The following is a 19,991-nucleotide window of genomic DNA, read 5'->3' as shown; positions in this document are numbered from 1 at the left end:
TTTCAAATTTAATTTTCAAAAATATTCATGCACATGTGGAAAATGTATTTTAATGCTTTATGATAAAATATTAATTTTGAGCATTAATCCTAATTTCGAATTTTGAAGAGATTTACAACATTACTCTATAATTTTAATGTGAACTTGTTCCCTTCTTGCTCATGCTTGTTTCCTTGATGTGCTTGACTCCATTGTGTAGACAACTTGAGCTTGAGACTTCTTTATTCTTTGAATTCATTTGTTATCATCAAAATCCATGTGTAGATTTATAATCACATGAAACTTGAAACCTTGAGTTCAACAATCTCCCCCTTTTTGATGATGACAAATATTTGATAGAACTTGAAACCTGTATTAATACTTAAGCTCCCCCTGAAAATATGCGTTAGTTTTTCAAGCAAAAGTATAAATATAATTCCAAGCATATATAACAAGTTTAGCAATTTAAACAATGTTAATGTTCTAGTCTAAAACTTCTCCCCCTTTTGGCATCATTAAAAAGGATCGGCAGCAAATAAATGGACTAAAGAAAACGATGCGTTTAATAGTCACTGTAGATAGTTGAAAAATGGTGCCGTCCGTGACCCGACAAGTACTGCAAAGCCTCGAGGCCTAACTCTATGAATTTAATACGGCTGAAAATTTAAACAATCGCCTGATGTTGTTGACAAACGGGATTGAAGGCTCCGAGTTTCTATAAAAAAATGATCATTTTCATCTATCGGATGCCAAAAAAATAATCACTTCTTGACCTGAGTTCTGTTTTTCCACAACGATAGAATGGCTGAGCAATTCTCTTCCACTAATGTTCCAGACTTGAATCAGGAACCCTTGACGCATCAATCATCAATCTTCTCTCCTGAGGCCGTCAATACCATGATAGGAGCAGTGAACCGTTTTTCTAGTAAGGCTGATTCTGAGATTATTGCAGAATCAAGAATGCTCAGTAATCAATATGCTGCCTCTGTTACGATCATGTCTCGAAGGTTAATGGCGAGGGTGAGTGAGATTGATCATCTTAACATGCAAATATCTGAGTTACGACAGAAGCTTGCTAATAAGGATAGTGAGAATAAAAGGCTAAAGCAAGAAAACCAAGAGTTGAAAAAATTTGCAGATTTGTATGCTCATGATCTGCAACCACGAATAGAAGAGCTGGAACGAGAAAGGGTTCAGATACAAGGTCAACATCGGCAGATAACAGCAGAGGTTCATCGTTTACTAGAAAAATAGGGACAATCTACTGTTAATCTCGCTGGCTTAGTAAGAAAACTTTTGACAATGCGTGTCCAGCATATCTTGTATTTCTTTTGACTAAATAAGATTTGAAGAGAAAATAGTTTGTCTTATTCTTTATGCTATCTCTATAAAATCAGTCCTGAAGTTCATCTAATCCGCATCAAGTTTTCATCTCATCTCTATAACTCATCTGCATTCCTTCAGCATTCTCGTTTTAAGCCTTCTATTCTTTTCTCAATGGCTCATTCTTCTAACATTTCTCTAGATCCATCCATGAGGCATTCTGCATCTCAACCTCCTGTTCTTTCTGCAGCTACCATTGGTGCCATGTTGCAGCAAGAAAATAATAATCTGACTAATAAGTCAGATTCTGATACTATTTATGACTTGGTGAGTCTTGGGACTCGCTACTCTTCCTCTATTGTGGCTTTTTCTCAGCGACTACAAGCCAAAAATCACGAAGTTGAAAAGCTCAAAGAACAAATTGTTGTACTTCAACAAATTGTTCAAGAGTCTCACACAAGGGAAGGAATCATTCGGCAGAAGAATAAACAGTTGAAATCTTTATTAGATTCTTCATTCCGCTTGCCGGTTCCCATGAATAAGAATGACATGATATTGTATGAAGAGAATGAGCGTCTCAAACATGAGGCTAAGAATCTCAAATTTATGTAAAAGTATTAAAAAAAATCTATCTCTATTTTTATTGACTCTGGTCTATCTTTTAAGAGATATTCATAGCATGCATCATACCTATTTCTCTTCTGATCATACATAATCTATCTTCTGGTAAAGGTTTTGTGAAAATATCTGCTAACTGATCGTGTGTGTCTGTGAACTCTAACATTATATCACCTTTTTGCACATGATCTCGAAGAAAATGATACCTTATTTCAATATGCTTAGTTCTAGAATGTTGTATTGGGTTCTTTGAAAGATTTATAGCACTTGTATTATCACATTTGATTGGAATGTGATTATACATGAGTTTAAAATCTTCAAGTTGTTGCTTCATGTAGAGAACTTGAGCACAACAACTACTCGCAGCAACATATTCTGCCTCAGCAGTAGATAGTGCAACAGAATTTTGTTTTTTACTAAACCAGGAAACTAATGCATGACCTAAGAAATGGCATGCTCCACTAGTGCTTTTTCGATCTATTTTACAGCCAGCATAATCTGCATCTGTGTAGCTGATTAGATCGAAAGATGTGTGCTTAGGGTACCATAACCCTAGGTTAATTGTACCACTAAGATATCTAAGAATGCGCTTAACTGCAATTAAATGTGATTCTTTTGGAGATGATTGAAAACGTGCACATAAGCACACACTAAACATAATATCTGGTCTACTGGCTGTTAAATATAATAAGCTACCAATCATACCTCGATATATCTTCGAGTCAACTGGCTTACCGGATTCATCTTTATCAAGTTTAGTTGATGGGCTCATTGATGTTCCAATTTCCTTAGCATTTTCCATCCCAAACTTCTTCAGTAATTCCTTAATATATTTTGATTGATTGATGAATGTCCCACTTTTTGCTTGCTTAATTTGCAATCCGAGAAAGAATGTAAGTTCACCCATCATGCTCATCTCAAATTCTTCCTGCATAGTCTTAGCAAAAACTTGACACATATTTTCATTAGTAGCACCGAATATTATATCATCAACATAAATCTGAATCAAAAGAATATCATCATTTTCATATTTAATGAAAAGAGTTGTGTCGATTTTTCCTCTTGAAAAACCTTTTTCAATCAAGAAACCACTGAGTCTCTCGTACCAAGCTCTAGGAGCTTGTTTAAGTCCATATAGTGCTTTTGTGAGTTTGAAAACATGATTTGGGGAAATATGATTTTCAAAACCTGGAGGTTGCTCAACATATACCTCTTCATTTATAAAACCATTTAAGAAATCACTTTTAACATCCATTTGAAAAAGTTTGAAATCTTTATAACAAGCATATGCAAGTAGCATTCGAATAGCTTCTAATCTTGCGACAGGTGCATATATCTCATCATAATCGATTCCTTCTTCTTGATTAAAACCTTGGGCTACAAGTCGAGCCTTATTTCTAGTAATGACTCCAGACTCATCTTTCTTGTTTCTAAAAACCCATTTTGTTCCAATAATAGTATAATTTTTGGGTCTAGGAACAAGTGTCCAAACATCATTTCTTTCAAATTGATTCAACTCTTCTTGCATAGCTAGAATCCAAGATTCATCAAGAAGTGCGTCATCAATATTTTTGGGTTCAATTTGAGATAGAAAAGCAGTATGATTACAAATATTTCTAAGAGATGATCGAGTACTTACACCTTGTGAAGGTTCTCCCAAAATTTGTTCCACTGGATGATCTTTCACAAATTTCCACTGTTTGGTTGCATCTTGTATTAAATTTTGATGATCTTTCCTGATGGCTCCATGTTGAACTTCCTCTATTGCTTTCTCTTTGTTGAGATTGAGACTTTCTGTGTTATTTATACCTTCTGTTTCTTCATCAATAGATTTCTTGGAGAGTGGAGAATTAGATTCATCAAATACTACATGCATAGATTCTTGTACAGTTAAAGTCTTTTTGTTGAATACTCTATAAGCTTTACTATTAGTAGAATACCCGAGAAAAATACCTTCATCAGATTTTGCATCAAACTTGCCTAAATTATCTCTGTCATTCAAAATAAAACATTTGCATCCAAATACATGAAAGTAACCAATGTTGGGCTTTTTCTCATTCCAAAGCTCATAGGGGGTTTTATCTAATTTAGACCTTAACATAACTCTATTTATAACATAACATGCAGTACTTACCGCTTCGGCCCAAAAATAACTAGGCAAGTTGTTCTCATTGAGCATTGTTCTTGCCATCTCTTGAAGAGATCTATTTTTCCTCTCTACTACCCCATTTTGTTGAGGAGTTCGAGGAGCAGAAAAATTATGAATAAAACCGTTTTCATCACAAAATGTTTCAATATTTTTATTAACAAATTCTTTTCCCCTATCACTTCGGATACTTGAAATAGTATAGCCCTTTTCATTTTGAATTCTCTTGCATAACTTGGTAAAGGCATTATGTGCCTCATCTTTATGAGCAAGAAAGATGACCCAAGTATATCTAGAGAAATCATCAACAATAACAAATGCATAATATTTTCCTCCTAGACTTGCAACTCTATTTGGTCCAAAAAGATCCATGTGTATCAGTTGCAATGGTCTAGTAGTGGAAATATGTTTCTTAGTTTTAAAAGAAGTTTTTGTTTGTTTACCAAATTGACATGCATCACAAATTTTGTCTTTAAGAAAATATGTTTTTGGTAAACCTCTCACAAGATCATTTTTTGAAAGTTTGGAAATAAGTTCCATGTTGGCATGACCTAATCTTCTATGCCATAACCAACTAGTTTCATTTTGAGCTGACAAGCAAATAGCATCTTGTGAGGTAATTTCTTCAAAATCAATTGTATAAACATTATTGTTTCTAAAAGCAATAAAACAAATATTACAATCATGATCATTCAAAATAATGCATTTATCCATTTTAAAAGTAACTGTAAATCCTTTATCACATAATTGACTTATGCTCAAAAGATTATGTTTTAAACCTTCAACAAGTAGAACATCTTCAATTATGAGAGAAGATTCATTACCAATTTTACCTATTCCCACGATCTTCCCTTTCGAGTTGTCTCCAAATGTCACGTGTCCTTCTTCTTTAGATCTAAGATCAAAGAACTTAGTCTTGTCTCCCGTCATGTGTCTTGAACATCCACTATCTAAAAACCACTTATTTTTGCTTGTGGATGACTTCATGCATACCTATAAAAACAATTAAAATGATTTTTCTTGGTACCCAAGTTCTTTGGGTCCTTTATTTATTAGTATTAGAAGAAACAAGATTTTTAGGTACCCATATGGCCCTAATAGTCATTGTATGATTTCTTCTAATAGGACAAGTATGATAATTATGACCATTTCTATTACAAAAATTACAAATAGCATGTGACATATATGAAAAACTTGAATGATTATAATAATATCCTTTTTTTGATAAAATTATTTTTATGAAAAGAATTTTGAATATTAGTCTTTGAGGTAGAATGATTATCAAAGAAATTTTTATAAGGTTTGTATTTTTGTTTTGGCATATATCCCAAACCTGCCTTGTCAAAAACACATCTTTGACTACCAAGAAGTTTTTCAAAATTTCTTTTTCCATTCGTAAAGTTTTCAACAATATTTTCTAAATCGGTTTTCTTCTTATTCAATTCAAGATTTTCATCTTTCAAAATGATACTTTCTTTTCTTAAAATTTCAATTTCGTTTGTTAAAGAAGAATTTTTCTTTTTCAAAGCAGTATACTTGATACCCAATTTTTCAAATTCCTCATAAATCTCTTCTAAAACATTTTGCAATTCTTCATATGAAGGATTTTCAATATTATCAAGATTTGTTACCTCAATGTCATCTTTAGCCATAAGACAAAGATTTGCTGATTCTTCATTGCTTGCTTCACTATCTGAGCTACTTGAATCATCATCCCATGTAGCTTTCATTGCTTTCTTGCCCTTGTTTCGATCTTTCTTTAGCATAGGACAATCTGGCTTGATATGACCAGGTTTATTGCATTTATAACAAATTAAAGTGTCGTTTTTACCTGAATCTTTCTTGGAAAACTTTTTGAAAGATTTCCTCGGAGGAGTTCTATTTTTCTTCAAGAACCTCTGAATTCTTCTTGTTATCATCGCAACTTCTTCATCTTTATCGTCATTTTCCTCATCTTCATCACTTTCACTTTCATGAGGAACAGCTTTAAGTGCTAAGCTCTTCTTTGGCTTTCCTTCTTCTTCTCCTCTTTTCAATGTGTACTCATGGGTGATAAGTGACCCGATGAGTTCATTGACTTCGAGCTTCTTGAGGTCTCTAGCTTCAAGAATCGCTGTAACTTTTGATTCCCAACGTTTTGGTAAAGAGTTGAGAATTTTTCTTACTATCTCCACCTTGGAATAAACTTTGCCAAGAGCTGTCAAGCTGTTTATGATGTTAGTAAAACGAGTGTGCATACTAGAAATAGATTCATCATCATTCATCTTAAACATTTCATATTCATGAGTAAGAATATAAATTTTTGATTCCTTGACTTGCGAAGTTCCTTCATAAGTTACTTCCAAGTTATCCCAAATTTCCTTTGCCGTAGCGCAATTCATTATTCTATTAAACTCATTTCCATTAAGAGCATTATATAATAAATTCATAGCAGTTAAATTTAAAGTATAAAGTCTATCGTCTTCACGATCAAACTCTTCTTCTTCCTTTTTGACCTTTACTCCACCAACCACTTTTGTTGGAATATAAGGTCCATTTACAATACATTTCCATATTTCTCTACCTTGAGCTTGAAGAAATATTCTCATTCTAACTTTCCAGAATGAGTAATTATCTCCACAAAAGAGTGGAGGCCGACTACTAGATTGACCTTCACCAAATGAAGCTGCAATGTTAGCCATAAGATCTTAACTCAAAAGATAGTTAATCTTATAATAGAGCTCTTAGCTCTGATACCAATTATTGCCCAGATGACTAACACAAGAGGGGGGGTGAATTGAGTTGTATTAAAAAAAAAATAACAATTATAAATCAAATATATAATATAAAATATAAACAAAATATGAAATAACAATAAATATAAAGAGTAAGGGTAAGAGAGAAGCAAACTCAGTATGTTAACGAGGTTCGGCCCCACTGCCTACGTCCTCGCCTCAAGCTACCCCTTGAGGATTCCCAAATTCACTATTCAACCTCCTTCAGGTGGAGATAGAAACCTATTACACCTTTGAACAACACCGCTACAAAGGATCCGTGTAGAACACCCTCTACACTTGCAATCACCTTACACGTGGTGATTCAACTATTCCCTGTGTAGAATACTTTCTACACACACAAGGGTTATACACACCCTTTTTCTGATACAAAAGCTGATAGTGGGTAGGTTATCAGAAAACACTCCTCAACGAGTGAAATAAGAACAATACAGCGCAAGCTATATCTCTCAAAATGAACAAGGATTAAGGCTCAATGTTTAGAGAAGAGAGAATGAAAGCTTTGAATGAATGTTGTATGCTCTTGGTGTTGTAAATGTGAAGCTCTCAAATGATCTATTTATAGGCATATGAGACTTCATATTCAAATTTAAAAAGATTCACATGTCAAAGACAACATCATTCACTTTTTCAAAAAATTCAAATAAAAGGTTCTTCTTTCTCAATTGTCAAAGACAACATCATTCACTTTTTCAAAAAAATCAAACCTAATCTTTTACTTTTGGCATATGACAAAATGAGCACACTTTCATTTTCAAAAAATTCAAACCTAATCTTTTACTTTTTGTATAAGTCTAAAAAAGCATCAATCACTTTTGAAAATATTCAAATAAAACATGCACATGTGAAAGATGACAATCAATCATCTTTAATATTTTCAAAGTTCAACCCTTTAATCAAGGCATGCACATGCAAAAGATGACAATCAATCATCTTTCAAAATTTTCAAATTTAATTTTCAAAAATATTCATGCACATGTGGAAAATGTATTTTAATGCTTTATGATAAAATATTAATTTTGAGCATTAATCCTAATTTCGAATTTTGAAGAGATTTACAACATTACTCTATAATTTTAATGTGAACTTGTTCCCTTCTTGCTCATGCTTGTTTTCTTGATGTGCTTGACTCCATTGTGTAGACAACTTGAGCTTGAGACTTCTTTATTCTTTGAATTCATTTGTTATCATCAAAATCCATGTGTAGATTTATAATCACATGAAACTTGAAACCTTGAGTTCAACAATTTTAATGCTTTATGATAAAATATTAATTTTGAGCATTAATCCTAATTTCGAATTTTGAAGAGATTTACAACATTACTCTATAATTTTAATGTGAACTTGTTCCCTTCTTGCTCATGCTTGTTTCCTTGATGTGCTTGACTCCATTGTGTAGACAACTTGAGCTTGAGACTTCTTTATTCTTTGAATTCATTTGTTATCATCAAACTCCATGTGTAAATATATAATTACACAAAACTTGAAATCTTGGGTTCAACAGTACCTACATTGGTTAGGAATATGAACATTAATATTGAATTGGTCAAGTATTTTAAGTTTCAGTGGACCCGAACGTGTTTCATGAGAATTGCAGAGTATCCACTACTTATACTTCATTACTGCTGCTGTTGAACTAGAAGCTACTGAACTAGAAGCTTCATCCAGACTGAATGATGCTTTCTGCTTCCCACAGAATATCAACAGCTACAAAATAGGAAGTTAATTAATAGTTTAATAAATTAGTTGCAATCATTTATTGTAGCATAAAACAGGAAGCTAAATCTCATGTGAATCTACACCAATACCAGCAGTATCTATTTCATCACTATGACTCACAATTGCTAGAAATTGTGCTTTCAGCCTAGACACAGCCTAAAATTCTGAAATCACATTTCAATTTCACAACTGGCCTGGAATTAGTATTGGCAAGTAGCATATAGGACCCAAAGTTAACACTAAAATTAAGTTATTGCATGAATGGAAGTAGTTCTTGAATAATTTCATAACCAAGTCATGGTGATACTGGATATGAAACAAGACTAGCATTCAATTCAGCACATCAATATGATGACCACTGCACACAAATTTATAATTTCTAGACCTTGCCATTTTTTTGTTCAAAATCTCAACACTATAAATCAATATATGAAAATTTTTCTAGAAAATCAGAGACTGGACAAAACTGCAAAGTTCTCAATAAGGTCCCAGAACCTTGGTGGTAGATTTTAATTGCATGATCTTTCCTTTCAAAATAACATTATAATCAATCATACTCTATAACTGCTGCATATATAATCATACAAACCAGTATCAAAGCCAAATTAGGTCCAACCCAATAAGCCAAATGTAAAGCTAATAATATTTTTATTCATTATAATAATCCCCAATAAGCATAATCAATGAGGAAATGCTAAAAGTCAACTTTTCCCCAAATTGGGAATTGGGGAGAAGCATTTCTGCACTACAATTTACAGCAGATAATAGAAATGATGAAAGCAAAATCTATGGAATTTGAATTCACATAAGAAAGTCAGAATAACATTATGGTTTTAGCTCTTATTTTTGGTCAGGTCCCACATTTTTTTATAAATGAATATCTTATGATTATTTTATGTATAGGACGGATTTGGGCAGGACACAATATACTGAAGTTCGATTGTCCACGATTATGGGAGGCATTTGCAGAGATTGGTAGGCCAGCACCAGAGCCAAAGGGCACAATTTATTCATTGGCGTTGTTGCAGCTAGAAGTTTGGAAGGCGAGCTGGTGACATGAAGGTATAAAACTTTATGTTCTTGATGAAACTCATGGCATCTTGTTGAATGATAATTGTTATAGACTTCCAGACTGAGCTAGAAGCCACGTTCTTTACCATAAAAAAGATTAAAAAAATGTGGATAAATTGAACAATTGGTATGAGTTTGGATTCATGACAAAAGAAGTTCATTTCCAAACTTAAAAGCCGTTTGGATGTGCACTTTTCAGCTATATGAACTGTATGCATATATTTGTGAGGCTTGAGCTATATGATGTTCCATGAATCACTGGATCTTTCTAAAAACGCACGTTTTCTTTTTTTTCCTTTTCTATTTATAAAACCACAGCTTGAGTACAGTAGAGTGGTGAATGACGATGCAAAAACTTGATTCGCAATACAGATAATCAGCTCCAATCAAACAATGTATGAATGAGATGCTTCAAAACAGAGGTCCAAACCAGCGGTCAAAAGCCATGCAAATTTGTTTTTTTTTCCATGCCCTAATCCGAAATATACATCTCACAAAACCCATAACTCACCTCTCCAAGTACACGATGAACGTAACCATATGGAAGTTCCCAGAAGTAGAAAATTTTTTACCTTCTGTTTGAACAACGCCGGCGGCCAGAGAGGTCTGGTCTTCGCAGTCCAAAAACAAGCACCTTTTGCTTGTTAAACAATTTCCCGAGGAGCGGCAGCTTTGTATGAGCAATGTAGTGTTAGTCGGTGTGTAACAGTCCGCTAGAAATTCAATTGTGAAATTTCTATTAACTTTAGGAACCTCGTGAAAACCCCATAAGTTTTCACGAATCCATTAATCGTATAGGTTTTTGTCTAACTACATAGTTAGTGTTATTATTTACTATGGTATCAGAAGTGTGTTTTTGATTATTGGAGATAGTTAGAAGTGTCAAAATGTATTATGCTTTGTGCCATTAGACTCGGAGGGTTATTTAAAGTCTTATGGCGCAATAACATTTTTTCATATTTTCGGACAAAACGTCTGTTCAAAACTGTAGATATTATTGGATAAAAAGAAATATCTTGAGGTAATTTTCATGAATATTATTGGGTAAAAATATTTTGAGTTGATTTTTATAGATATTATTAGATAAAAATATCTTAAGTTGATTTTTTGTAGATACTATTGGATAGAATATTATAAGATAATCTTTTATAGATATTTTGGGTAGGAGAAAACTACACTCAACTCTCAACTCCAGCCTCATCTCTTCCATATCTCATCCATAAGTATCTCTAGCCACCTCTCCCCACGAAATTATCTTCATTTACACTTTCCATTGAAAGAATATCAAACACTCTCTCTCGGACAGCTTTTAGGAGGTCTTTTGCACACCCATTTTGAAGCTTTTTTCCTCGTGGTCGCACTTGAAGTTTTATAAGAAACGCGGAGATCGAGGTAAGTTAGTTTTTAACTTACTAGCAATCTACTGTGTATGTGTGCTAAGTAAAGGAACTACAGTGTATGTATGTGTGTTATCATATATGTCATGCCATGCCAAGTTATCACGTAATTGTCTATTATACAGAATTTATTCTGTCGTCAATTTTTATCTGTTACATAATATATTCTGTCATGTATTACTGTACCTTACAAGTACGTCATGCTAAGTATGCCATCTATTACATGTATGTCAAGTCATGTAATATTCACTGTTGCAAGTATGTCATGTTAAATATGTTGTCTATTATATGTTATGCCATGTTACGAAATGTTTCTATCTCAAGTTGGTCATGTATTTCAATTTATGTTCAAGTCACGTTATGTTACGTCAGGGCTTCAGTCATTTCGTATTCTAGTCACGTTTCATCTTGATTACTTATGTATGGGGTCACAGCAATTGTGGAGCATACACTATGTGAGACACAGCAATTGTGACATGTAGAATACATGGGGCCACAACAACTGTGGAGTATGTATTTAAGCAGTTAAAAAATAAGTTTCCGTAGAATACATGGGGCCACAACAACTGTGGAGTATGTATTTTTCATGTTAAGTCAAGTTTGTGTAGAATACATGGGGCCACAACAACTGTGGAGTATGTATTTACACGTAGAATACATGGGGCCACAACAACTGTGGAGTATGTATTTTTCCTGTTAAATCAAGTTTCAAATCAAGTTCATGTCAAGTCAAGTTCAGTTCATGTTTCAATTTAAGTTATGTCAATTATGCTATGTTGTACGTCAAGTTATGCTTTAATTACTTATGAATTTAATTATGCATTTATGCTTTTACTGTCATCCATGCATCATTAGCATGTGTGGAAGTTTTTTGTTAACTTACTGAGATTTGTAATCAAATCTCACTTTAGTAGTCTCAACTACCATTCCCCCAGAATGGTAGATCTTGTTACAGGACCTGAAGGAGAATCAGGAGCTGATCAACTAGACACAGTTGACTAAGCGACGGTGCGACGTCAATGTTAATATAGAAGTTAACGTAAATTACTACTTGTACAATGGAGTTGCATCTTTAGTACTTTTTGGATCATAACCATTTTGGACTAGTGTTGTGATTTATTCAATGGGTCTTTATGTATGAAGTATGTTTTAAGCATTTGGGATATTTTCAATTTGGTGCATAGTATTGCTAAAGAAAAAAAAATTATCCGCTGCGAATATTGCATAATATTATATGCATGCTAGGAACATATGTCATGAACGGGGGCAGGTAACCTTGTGTTGCATGTCTCGACGCTTCAAATGTCCGTCCGATCCCAAACGGAATTTGGGGGCGTCACACGGTGTTTCTAGGCGGAGAGCCGGCGTCGCCGGTGGCGCTGGGCGGAGGACGATGTCATGCGGGCGACGTAGGAGGGGTTTCGCGGGAGGGAGGAATTCGAAATGGAAAACACCAACCGTATATATTTTCTAAAAACGCACGTTTAGAATTATTAAAAAAAAAACAAACAAACGGGATGTCACGTTTGGTGTGCAAGTGTGCAGCTGCTACAGTTGTTGTTCCGTAGAACAACTCCATGTAGAATATTTTCTCACTAGAGCATTTAGGACCCACCAGTTGGTAGCCGCCCACTCTCAATCAGTTGAGTATATGCACTTTCAGTTTTTTGAAAAGATTAAAAATATGCTCAACAGCCAAAAGTAAAAAAGAAAGAGGACCAACAAAAACAGAAGGTAAATGTACTTAAAATGCATAAAGTTGTTCATTTAAATTAGTAGTTGATTTATTTGGTAATCCAATTTTTCATTCAAGGATATAGAACTATCAATTTCTGTAAAAACATCTCATGGACTAAAAAAAAAATATTTGTTAGTTTTATCATGTAGTGAGTGTGTGGTTTGGACTTCACATTTGCTTCATGGGCTGTGAAAAATATTCATGAGTTCATTTTAATAGATGTGGGAGTGTGATTTTATGTAAGTATCTGGTATAAGTATCGGGTTGATAGATGAGGATGTGCTTTTGTATTTGACAGCTCGTAATCGTGAAGTGCTATCAGGTTGGTAGATGTCGGTTTGTAAAAATATATGAACCTGGAATGAGATGGTCATTTTGATTGCATATTCTTCTGCTCCTGGATTTGGTATATCTTTTCCATTTAGGGGATACAAACTTTTGAGAGTGCAATTTATGTGAGATAGTGCATGCCGAAAACCAAAAAGACCCCATGCTTCATACACAGCAATATGTCGCAACAAAAAACTTCCCTATGCGTCAAACATGGACATCCACTGACTCAGCTACACTGTAAATTAGTTTCACTCATTCAAAATTTGTCAGTTACAAAGATGCTCACATCAAAACAAAATTACAGCAACTATGATTCATCAACAAAACATATCGGTTCGATGCTCTTGCTGTGACCCTGTTAAAAATGCCACAGAAAGAAATTAATAGAGATTAATCATTGAAACACGTTATAATGTCACTATTATTCAGTTTGCTTAAATGGAGTACAGCAGCAGAGATGACACAAAGAAACTTTAATTTGATAAGAAAATTCCCCTTCACTTTTTAATATAATACGAGGACAGAAAATACCAATCTCATCAAGGAAGACTTATAATACCTAAACCTACCCAAACCCCACCCGACCCCGATATACTAATTAAGCAAAACTAGTTGGTGACAATCAAGGATGTGTCATACAAGTAGAACACCCACAAATCTATACATTCTTTACAACCACAACCTCCAAAAGAAAGCCCCCAGATTTTCACAAAATACTTCAAGAAAGCCATAAAAAATAGAATAATAATTTTCATACAAGTAGAACACCCAGAAATCTGTACATTCTTTACAACCACAACCTCCAAAAGAAAGTCTCCAGATTTTCACAAAATACTTCAAGAAATCCATCAAAAATAGAATAATGATTTTCAACCACAATTTCACATCTTATCATTGCCCGATGGTATTTGTTGTGTGACAGTACTACATTGGGTTCCAACAACATCTTTAACGTTAGCACCAACTTGGGGGTTCGGGGCCTCACCAACTTGTTCCTCATCAAATATTTTCCTTCAAGTCTAAAAGCATGGTGGTTAAACATAAATCTTCAACTGAAATCTAGAAAATAAATACTTCAGTTTAAAAGCATGGTGGTTAAACAATCCTTAAAAGGGAAGTTGGGAATCAAGAGAGACATTGTAGAATGATTGGTTTTGCTTAAGAGATTAATGTGACAAGTGCTTTTTCAAGCTGCATGCAATTGAGACAATCCACTACCATAGTCCTGCATCTACATGAAAATGATGTAATAAAGAGATTATATTTAAATCCTTGTCCAATGTAGTTTGCACTCTTAGAGTAACAAATATCCAAGAATGCATTTAAAAAAAATTTCAAATTTAGATGCAAACTGAAGATATGGAAATTAAATTGTTACCCAACTTATAAAAAATAAAATAAAAAACATGGTTACCAACTCAAACTAATATTCTAACTACGGCTCTAATCATTCAATTTTGGACTTGAATTTTGTTCCATATGAGAGCTCTGGTGTCATTATCCTCTTCTCTTTCTACATTTTCTTCTGAGGTAGTGGCTGGACCTCATTTCTATAAGAAACTTGGAGTTTTCCCATATCTGCTGGGGCTCCTCAAACTGTGCTAGGCTTAAGCCGATATTTTTTTGATAAGTAGATATCTTGAGCCAATATTACGGTTCAAGTTGAATTCCAAAGCATGCATATCATGTTCTGGCTCTATCTCGGGTTTTCAAGTGTCAATGCACCATGCAGGTGCTTGGACTCCGTGATCCCTGCTATCTAGATGCTGTTCATGTTACTCCTAGATGAGATGCGTTAACACCCCAAGTCCCAAGTTCCCACAAATTGAGAAATGAAACCTATCAAATATATTTTTGTGTGAAAATTAATGTACTGAACTTGCGATAGCCAATTCGAATGCTTACATTTTACATGATGATTATACAAAAGAGGGAAAACAAAAATACTAAAAAAATATTCATTGAGTAATCAGGCAAAGAAGTCATAGTTAATAAAATTCCATAGGAAGTAGACAAAAAAAAAAAAAAGCCCCAAACAGAGGGCGATAAGTCTCTCGAATGAGAGCCCCACGTAGAATTGAACAACAAGGACTGCTTTTTGAGAGAATTTTTCAACCATCTGGAGGCCAAGAAACTTACTGGGGAGTAAGGGAAAACAAAAAACAAAAAAAGAAGAAGAAGAAGAGAGATTTCAGGAATAACAAAGAAAGAGAAAACCTGTGTGAATTGAAAGTGGACGTGAGCTAAACGTGGATGCGAGCTGAATGCAGTAGGTCGGTTGTTCTCGTCGGTGGTCCAAACGGTGGCGGACGTGAAGGCTGGCGGAGGGGAAAAAATTCGAAATACCCACATTTCACAGACTTTGGGTATTTAGGGCGTTTAAAAAAAAAAAAACCACGTCACCACTTTCGTGTGGTGTATGTGGAAAGGAGGCAGATGAGTGGAACTTACCGAAATGGATGGTGGTTTGCATATACGGGAACTGTTTTTGGACCGGGGCAGTGAAAGCGCAATTCCGATTCGAGATCGCCTCTGTAACCGATAGATATTCGGCCTAAAGCCATGTTGATCCAATATGCTGTTTGTCACTCTCCTTTTTTTATTTTTTGGCTAAGTGAACATTAAAATATAATATTTCATTTTTTTTAAGAAAAAATATCATCATCTATTCATCAAATAAACTTGCATCCATAATTAGAAATATTTTAAAATGTCTACATATCAAACATTAGGCCTGCAACCCGGCATTGTAAAGTCGATTTTGAACCCGATCCGACCCAATGGATCATATCCAAGTAGCCAACCTGAACCGACTCGACCCGATCAAAAGCAAACCAGGTCGAACCCGTATGACCCGACTTTAGAACCACGGTCGTTATCAATGCTTCCAGAAACATAAACTAATTCAAATAATCCAAAGATCTACAGACCACGGGAGAGGAAGAGAGAGAAGTGGTCTTAGGATTGAAGTAAGAGAAGATCTCGACCTACCCAGCATCAGCAGCGACAGCGGCGGCAACAGATCTGTAAACGGCGGCGTCTAGCTCGAGCAACGCTACGCTAAAGGCAGGGAAGCAGATCTGTAAACTGCGGCATCTAGCCTCTTCTCCTCTTCTCTGCATATCAAAGTTAATCTATAGGCTTTTTTCTGTTTCTGCATTTTCCTCTTCTCTTCTCTGTATAGCAAACCCAAAATTTATGCAAGATTTCTCTTTCTTTTTCAAGGATTTGTCATTGACGGTTTTAACATACAGACGAAGGGAACCTCTTATAATGCGGATGAACCTCTTACCGTGGCAAGTTTCGCATTTTACCATCATGGACGACGGCTCAAAGTCGCTGTTTGTGATCTCGTCCATGGAGAGTTACTGGTGGTAGGCCTTTTCGACTGAAATAATCGGCGCATACGAAGAAAGCATGAAATGTATTCTCAGGTAGGGAACGAAGTTAGTCTTAAACTTTATGAGATCCACGTTCAAAGCACTATCAAAACGTAGAGATGCAGTCAAAGAAATCACCTGCCCACAAAAAAATTCCCTGTTAGCAATGTTGTTCATACGATTTGAAATTGTTATTTTCCTTTACCTGGGAAACGAGCCTGTTGAGATTGGTGTAAGTGGATCTTTCAATGTCCAGGACTCTAGCGATCTGCAGCAAATGTCCAGGACTCCAGTGATTTGAGTGGGTTCAAATACCGTCCGATATTAGTCGGATTTGATGGTTGTTGAAACCGACCTTTACTCAACCCGACTTTAACCGGTTTGACCTGATCGGATTGTGCGGGTATTTTGCACATGCCTATCAAACATGACATCATAAAGTAATGAGATGAATCATGAGAAAATGAAATAATTTTTATAAGATCCACCTAAAATGAGTTTATATGTGTTTAGATATTAAGATAAGTTTAAATTTATTTATAGGAAATTAAGAAAGATTGTGGATCTCGTATGTAAGGTATTGAGTTGAAATATATTATATGTTACACGTGTAAAAATATTTTAAATTGAGATTAATTTAATGATTTGAGAGTTATATATTTAAATATTAGATTCAACTTAAAATTAAATTAAATTGAATTGATTTTAATATACTCTAATAATCAAACGAGACCTAACTCTTTTTATTATTTTAATTAATAATAAAAAAACTAAAAAAAGAAAGAAACAGTAAAATAGATAAAAAAAAGATGAATTAAAGCAACTCCAATAAATTTTAAAATCTATGATGGCCAGTAAAAGTAACACGTTTATCTATTTTTAATCACAGATATCATATCGTTATAGCAAATCCAATGATATGATGCATGTCTCAAAAAGAGCTAAAAAATAATGACGCATAAAAATCAGGCACAAATATGGGCCGCACGTGAGAACCACGCTCTATATTTTAATTATCCTTAAAAGTCAACAAACAACACTGAAGATTTTACAATATCTTTAGCATTTAATATATTTGTCGCTAAGAGTCACCTAGTTCACTCTGGAAAAAATCTTGTTTTGTTGTATAGCTTTTGTTTTCATTTAACAAAATTATTTCCTAATTAAATATTTTCATACTGTGTTTATTTAAAATGGTTAAAATTTTATATCATAAACCTTATTCTTCGTTACGAATGTTATCATCTCTTGCCAAATAAATTAACGTGTTATATTTTAAGTGATCTCTTATATTAATTGTTTAAACTAAAAACTAATTAAAATAAACCAAATCAGCCAACATGACTGAACTTGAGAACTATTTCGATGGAAGGCCAACCCACTATCAACCTTCGATCGCTCCTCGCTAAAAATGACTTTTTGAGTATTTAAATTTGAAAAATATTAAAATTAATTCAGTTCAGTCTAATTTTAAACTGAGTTTAGTATTCAAATATTCATCTTCCAAGTCACTGAACATCACTCAATTTAAAATCTATTTACACATGACTCATAATTTTTTTAATCTCAACATCTCTTTATACACAAGACCCATAACTTTTTTTAATTTTTTATAGATATATCTATATTTATCTTAACATTCAAACACATTTAAACTCATATTAAGTGGGTCCCACAAAACTCACTTAACAATCTCAATTCATTACTATTAGTAAAAAACTCAACATCCAAATAGAACTTTCATAGAATTTTAAATTATTAATACTATTTGTATAATGCAAATCCAAATTGTTGGGGTGATTTTCCCCGAAACCTTAGGTCCAAGAATACAGCCCAATCTAGACAACAAGAGCACTTCCCATAAACTACTAAAAGCCCTAAAAGTCGAGCCTAGCACTCGAGGGCATATATCCGAGCAAGTGCAATGATGGCCCATTCGAAGGCCTTCAACCCTGACGAGGTGGACACAGGTGCCAAGTCAGGGGCAATCCACGACTTAGGTAGTATAGGAAGTCGTTTGGATAAGGAAAAAGAGAAATACGTCATCTCGAGAAGACTCCTTAAGAGACTCCCCCCCTTCCCGGGTGCCTATCTTACAACCCTAGGCACCAAAATGGGGGGTTGGACACACCCTCTGATTGCTACAACTATTTCTTAATTTTCCTATTTGGTCTTGGCTGACTTAGGTATCGAAAGTTTTGCCCGAACGCCACATCAGTCGCCAGATTCAGTAGTTGCTTTGTGCCCGCAGGATCCTAGTTGAAGACCTGAATTGACAAGGGTCTGGCCAAAAAGTGTACAAAATACGTCATCAACACATATTTTAATTCAAAATGATAATTTAATACATGTTAAACCATATGAAAATAACTCAGTAGTCATTGAGCTACCACCATTAATAATTATTTACAGTTATTTTGTATTCAAGTAATTGAAATAGAACACACTCAAATTGTGTTACATAAGGTGAGCGGTGATGCAATTGAAAATAACAAATTTTATAGTAAAAATGGTATTGTTATTCTCAAATAAGTTGATATTAAAATAATGGATGTGGTAAACGAAAACATAAACTACAGTATTACTTATATTCAAAATCTTGATATGTTAGTCAAGTCATGCAACATAGTTCTATATATTACATAGTTTTTAAAAGCATGGAACTTTGCTGTTATAAAGGGACATTAAAAAAATTTATATTCTCAAGCCAATATATAAATCATACACAGTAAAGTGTTTATATGATATAATTTGATTTAGACACCATTTGGATAGTGAAAGTATTTAATCTCATATCATTATTACAATTTTTTTTTAATTTTCACACAAAATCTAATAAATAATTCAACTTTCAAATCTTAAAATAATAATATTATAATAATATTTTATTTAATTCTAAACTTTTATCTCAACTCACTATCTAAACGATACTTTTGAACACTAATAGTGAAATCAACTTAGTTAAATTTTGGTCAAAGTTTAGTTAGATTGCATAAAAATTGATTATAATGGACTCAATATATGTACAATATTTTTAACGAAAATTATTTTCCCTTGCCAAATTTTATTTTGGACATAAAAAATTACTTTTTCACCTGTTGGCCAAATTTGGTGATTGTTAAACAGTCAAAGAATCTTAAAAGTTATGGAAAGTTAAGTCCATTTGCGAAAAAAAGATCTTATTTTTCGTAATAATTGTTTGTTTTCTTGAGATTTTCTTTTTCCTTGTAGGGTTTATCCATTTCATTTGAATAAAAAGGTCAAACCGTTCATTTAAAATCAGATTAAAATTAAAATAAATAAAAATATTAAAATTAACATTTTAATATAATAATAATAGATTTGAAGAGTTTATTATTTAAAATTGTTAAAAAATGATTAGCTAAATTTATAAAAATGAATTTCTTAATTAAATGTTGATAAAACTTTAACTAGATCACTATTAATACTTTTAGAAGATAAATATTAAAATTTAAATAATACAAATTAAATGACATGGATAATGCGTTATAC

The 19,991-nt window shown here is 33.7% G+C and overlaps 1 protein-coding gene and 1 long non-coding RNA gene across 2 annotated transcripts; both read right to left on the bottom strand.

The window, feature by feature from the left end:
- Positions 1 to 2,035: 2,035 nt before the first annotated feature.
- On the bottom strand, positions 2,036 to 6,714 carry LOC122312750 (the record flags this gene model as incomplete). The annotated part of the gene is made up of 3 exons (XM_043127409.1): positions 2,036 to 3,235; positions 3,776 to 5,020; positions 6,115 to 6,714. Coding segments are annotated over 3 exons (3,045 nt in total), but the record flags the coding sequence as incomplete, so codon positions are not given.
- A 6,610-nt stretch (positions 6,715 to 13,324) lies between these two features.
- On the bottom strand, positions 13,325 to 15,679 carry LOC122314512. The gene is made up of 2 exons (XR_006243734.1): positions 15,316 to 15,679; positions 13,325 to 14,117 (listed from the first exon to the last, which is right to left on the bottom strand). It is a non-coding gene; the product is annotated as an uncharacterized LOC122314512 (long non-coding RNA).
- Between the last annotated feature and the right edge of the window lie 4,312 nt (positions 15,680 to 19,991).

Source organism: Carya illinoinensis, chromosome 6 (assembly GCF_018687715.1).
Source record: "Carya illinoinensis cultivar Pawnee chromosome 6, C.illinoinensisPawnee_v1, whole genome shotgun sequence".
Classification (NCBI taxonomy): domain Eukaryota; kingdom Viridiplantae; phylum Streptophyta; class Magnoliopsida; order Fagales; family Juglandaceae; genus Carya; species Carya illinoinensis.
This window is presented reverse-complemented; position numbering and strand designations above follow the sequence as displayed.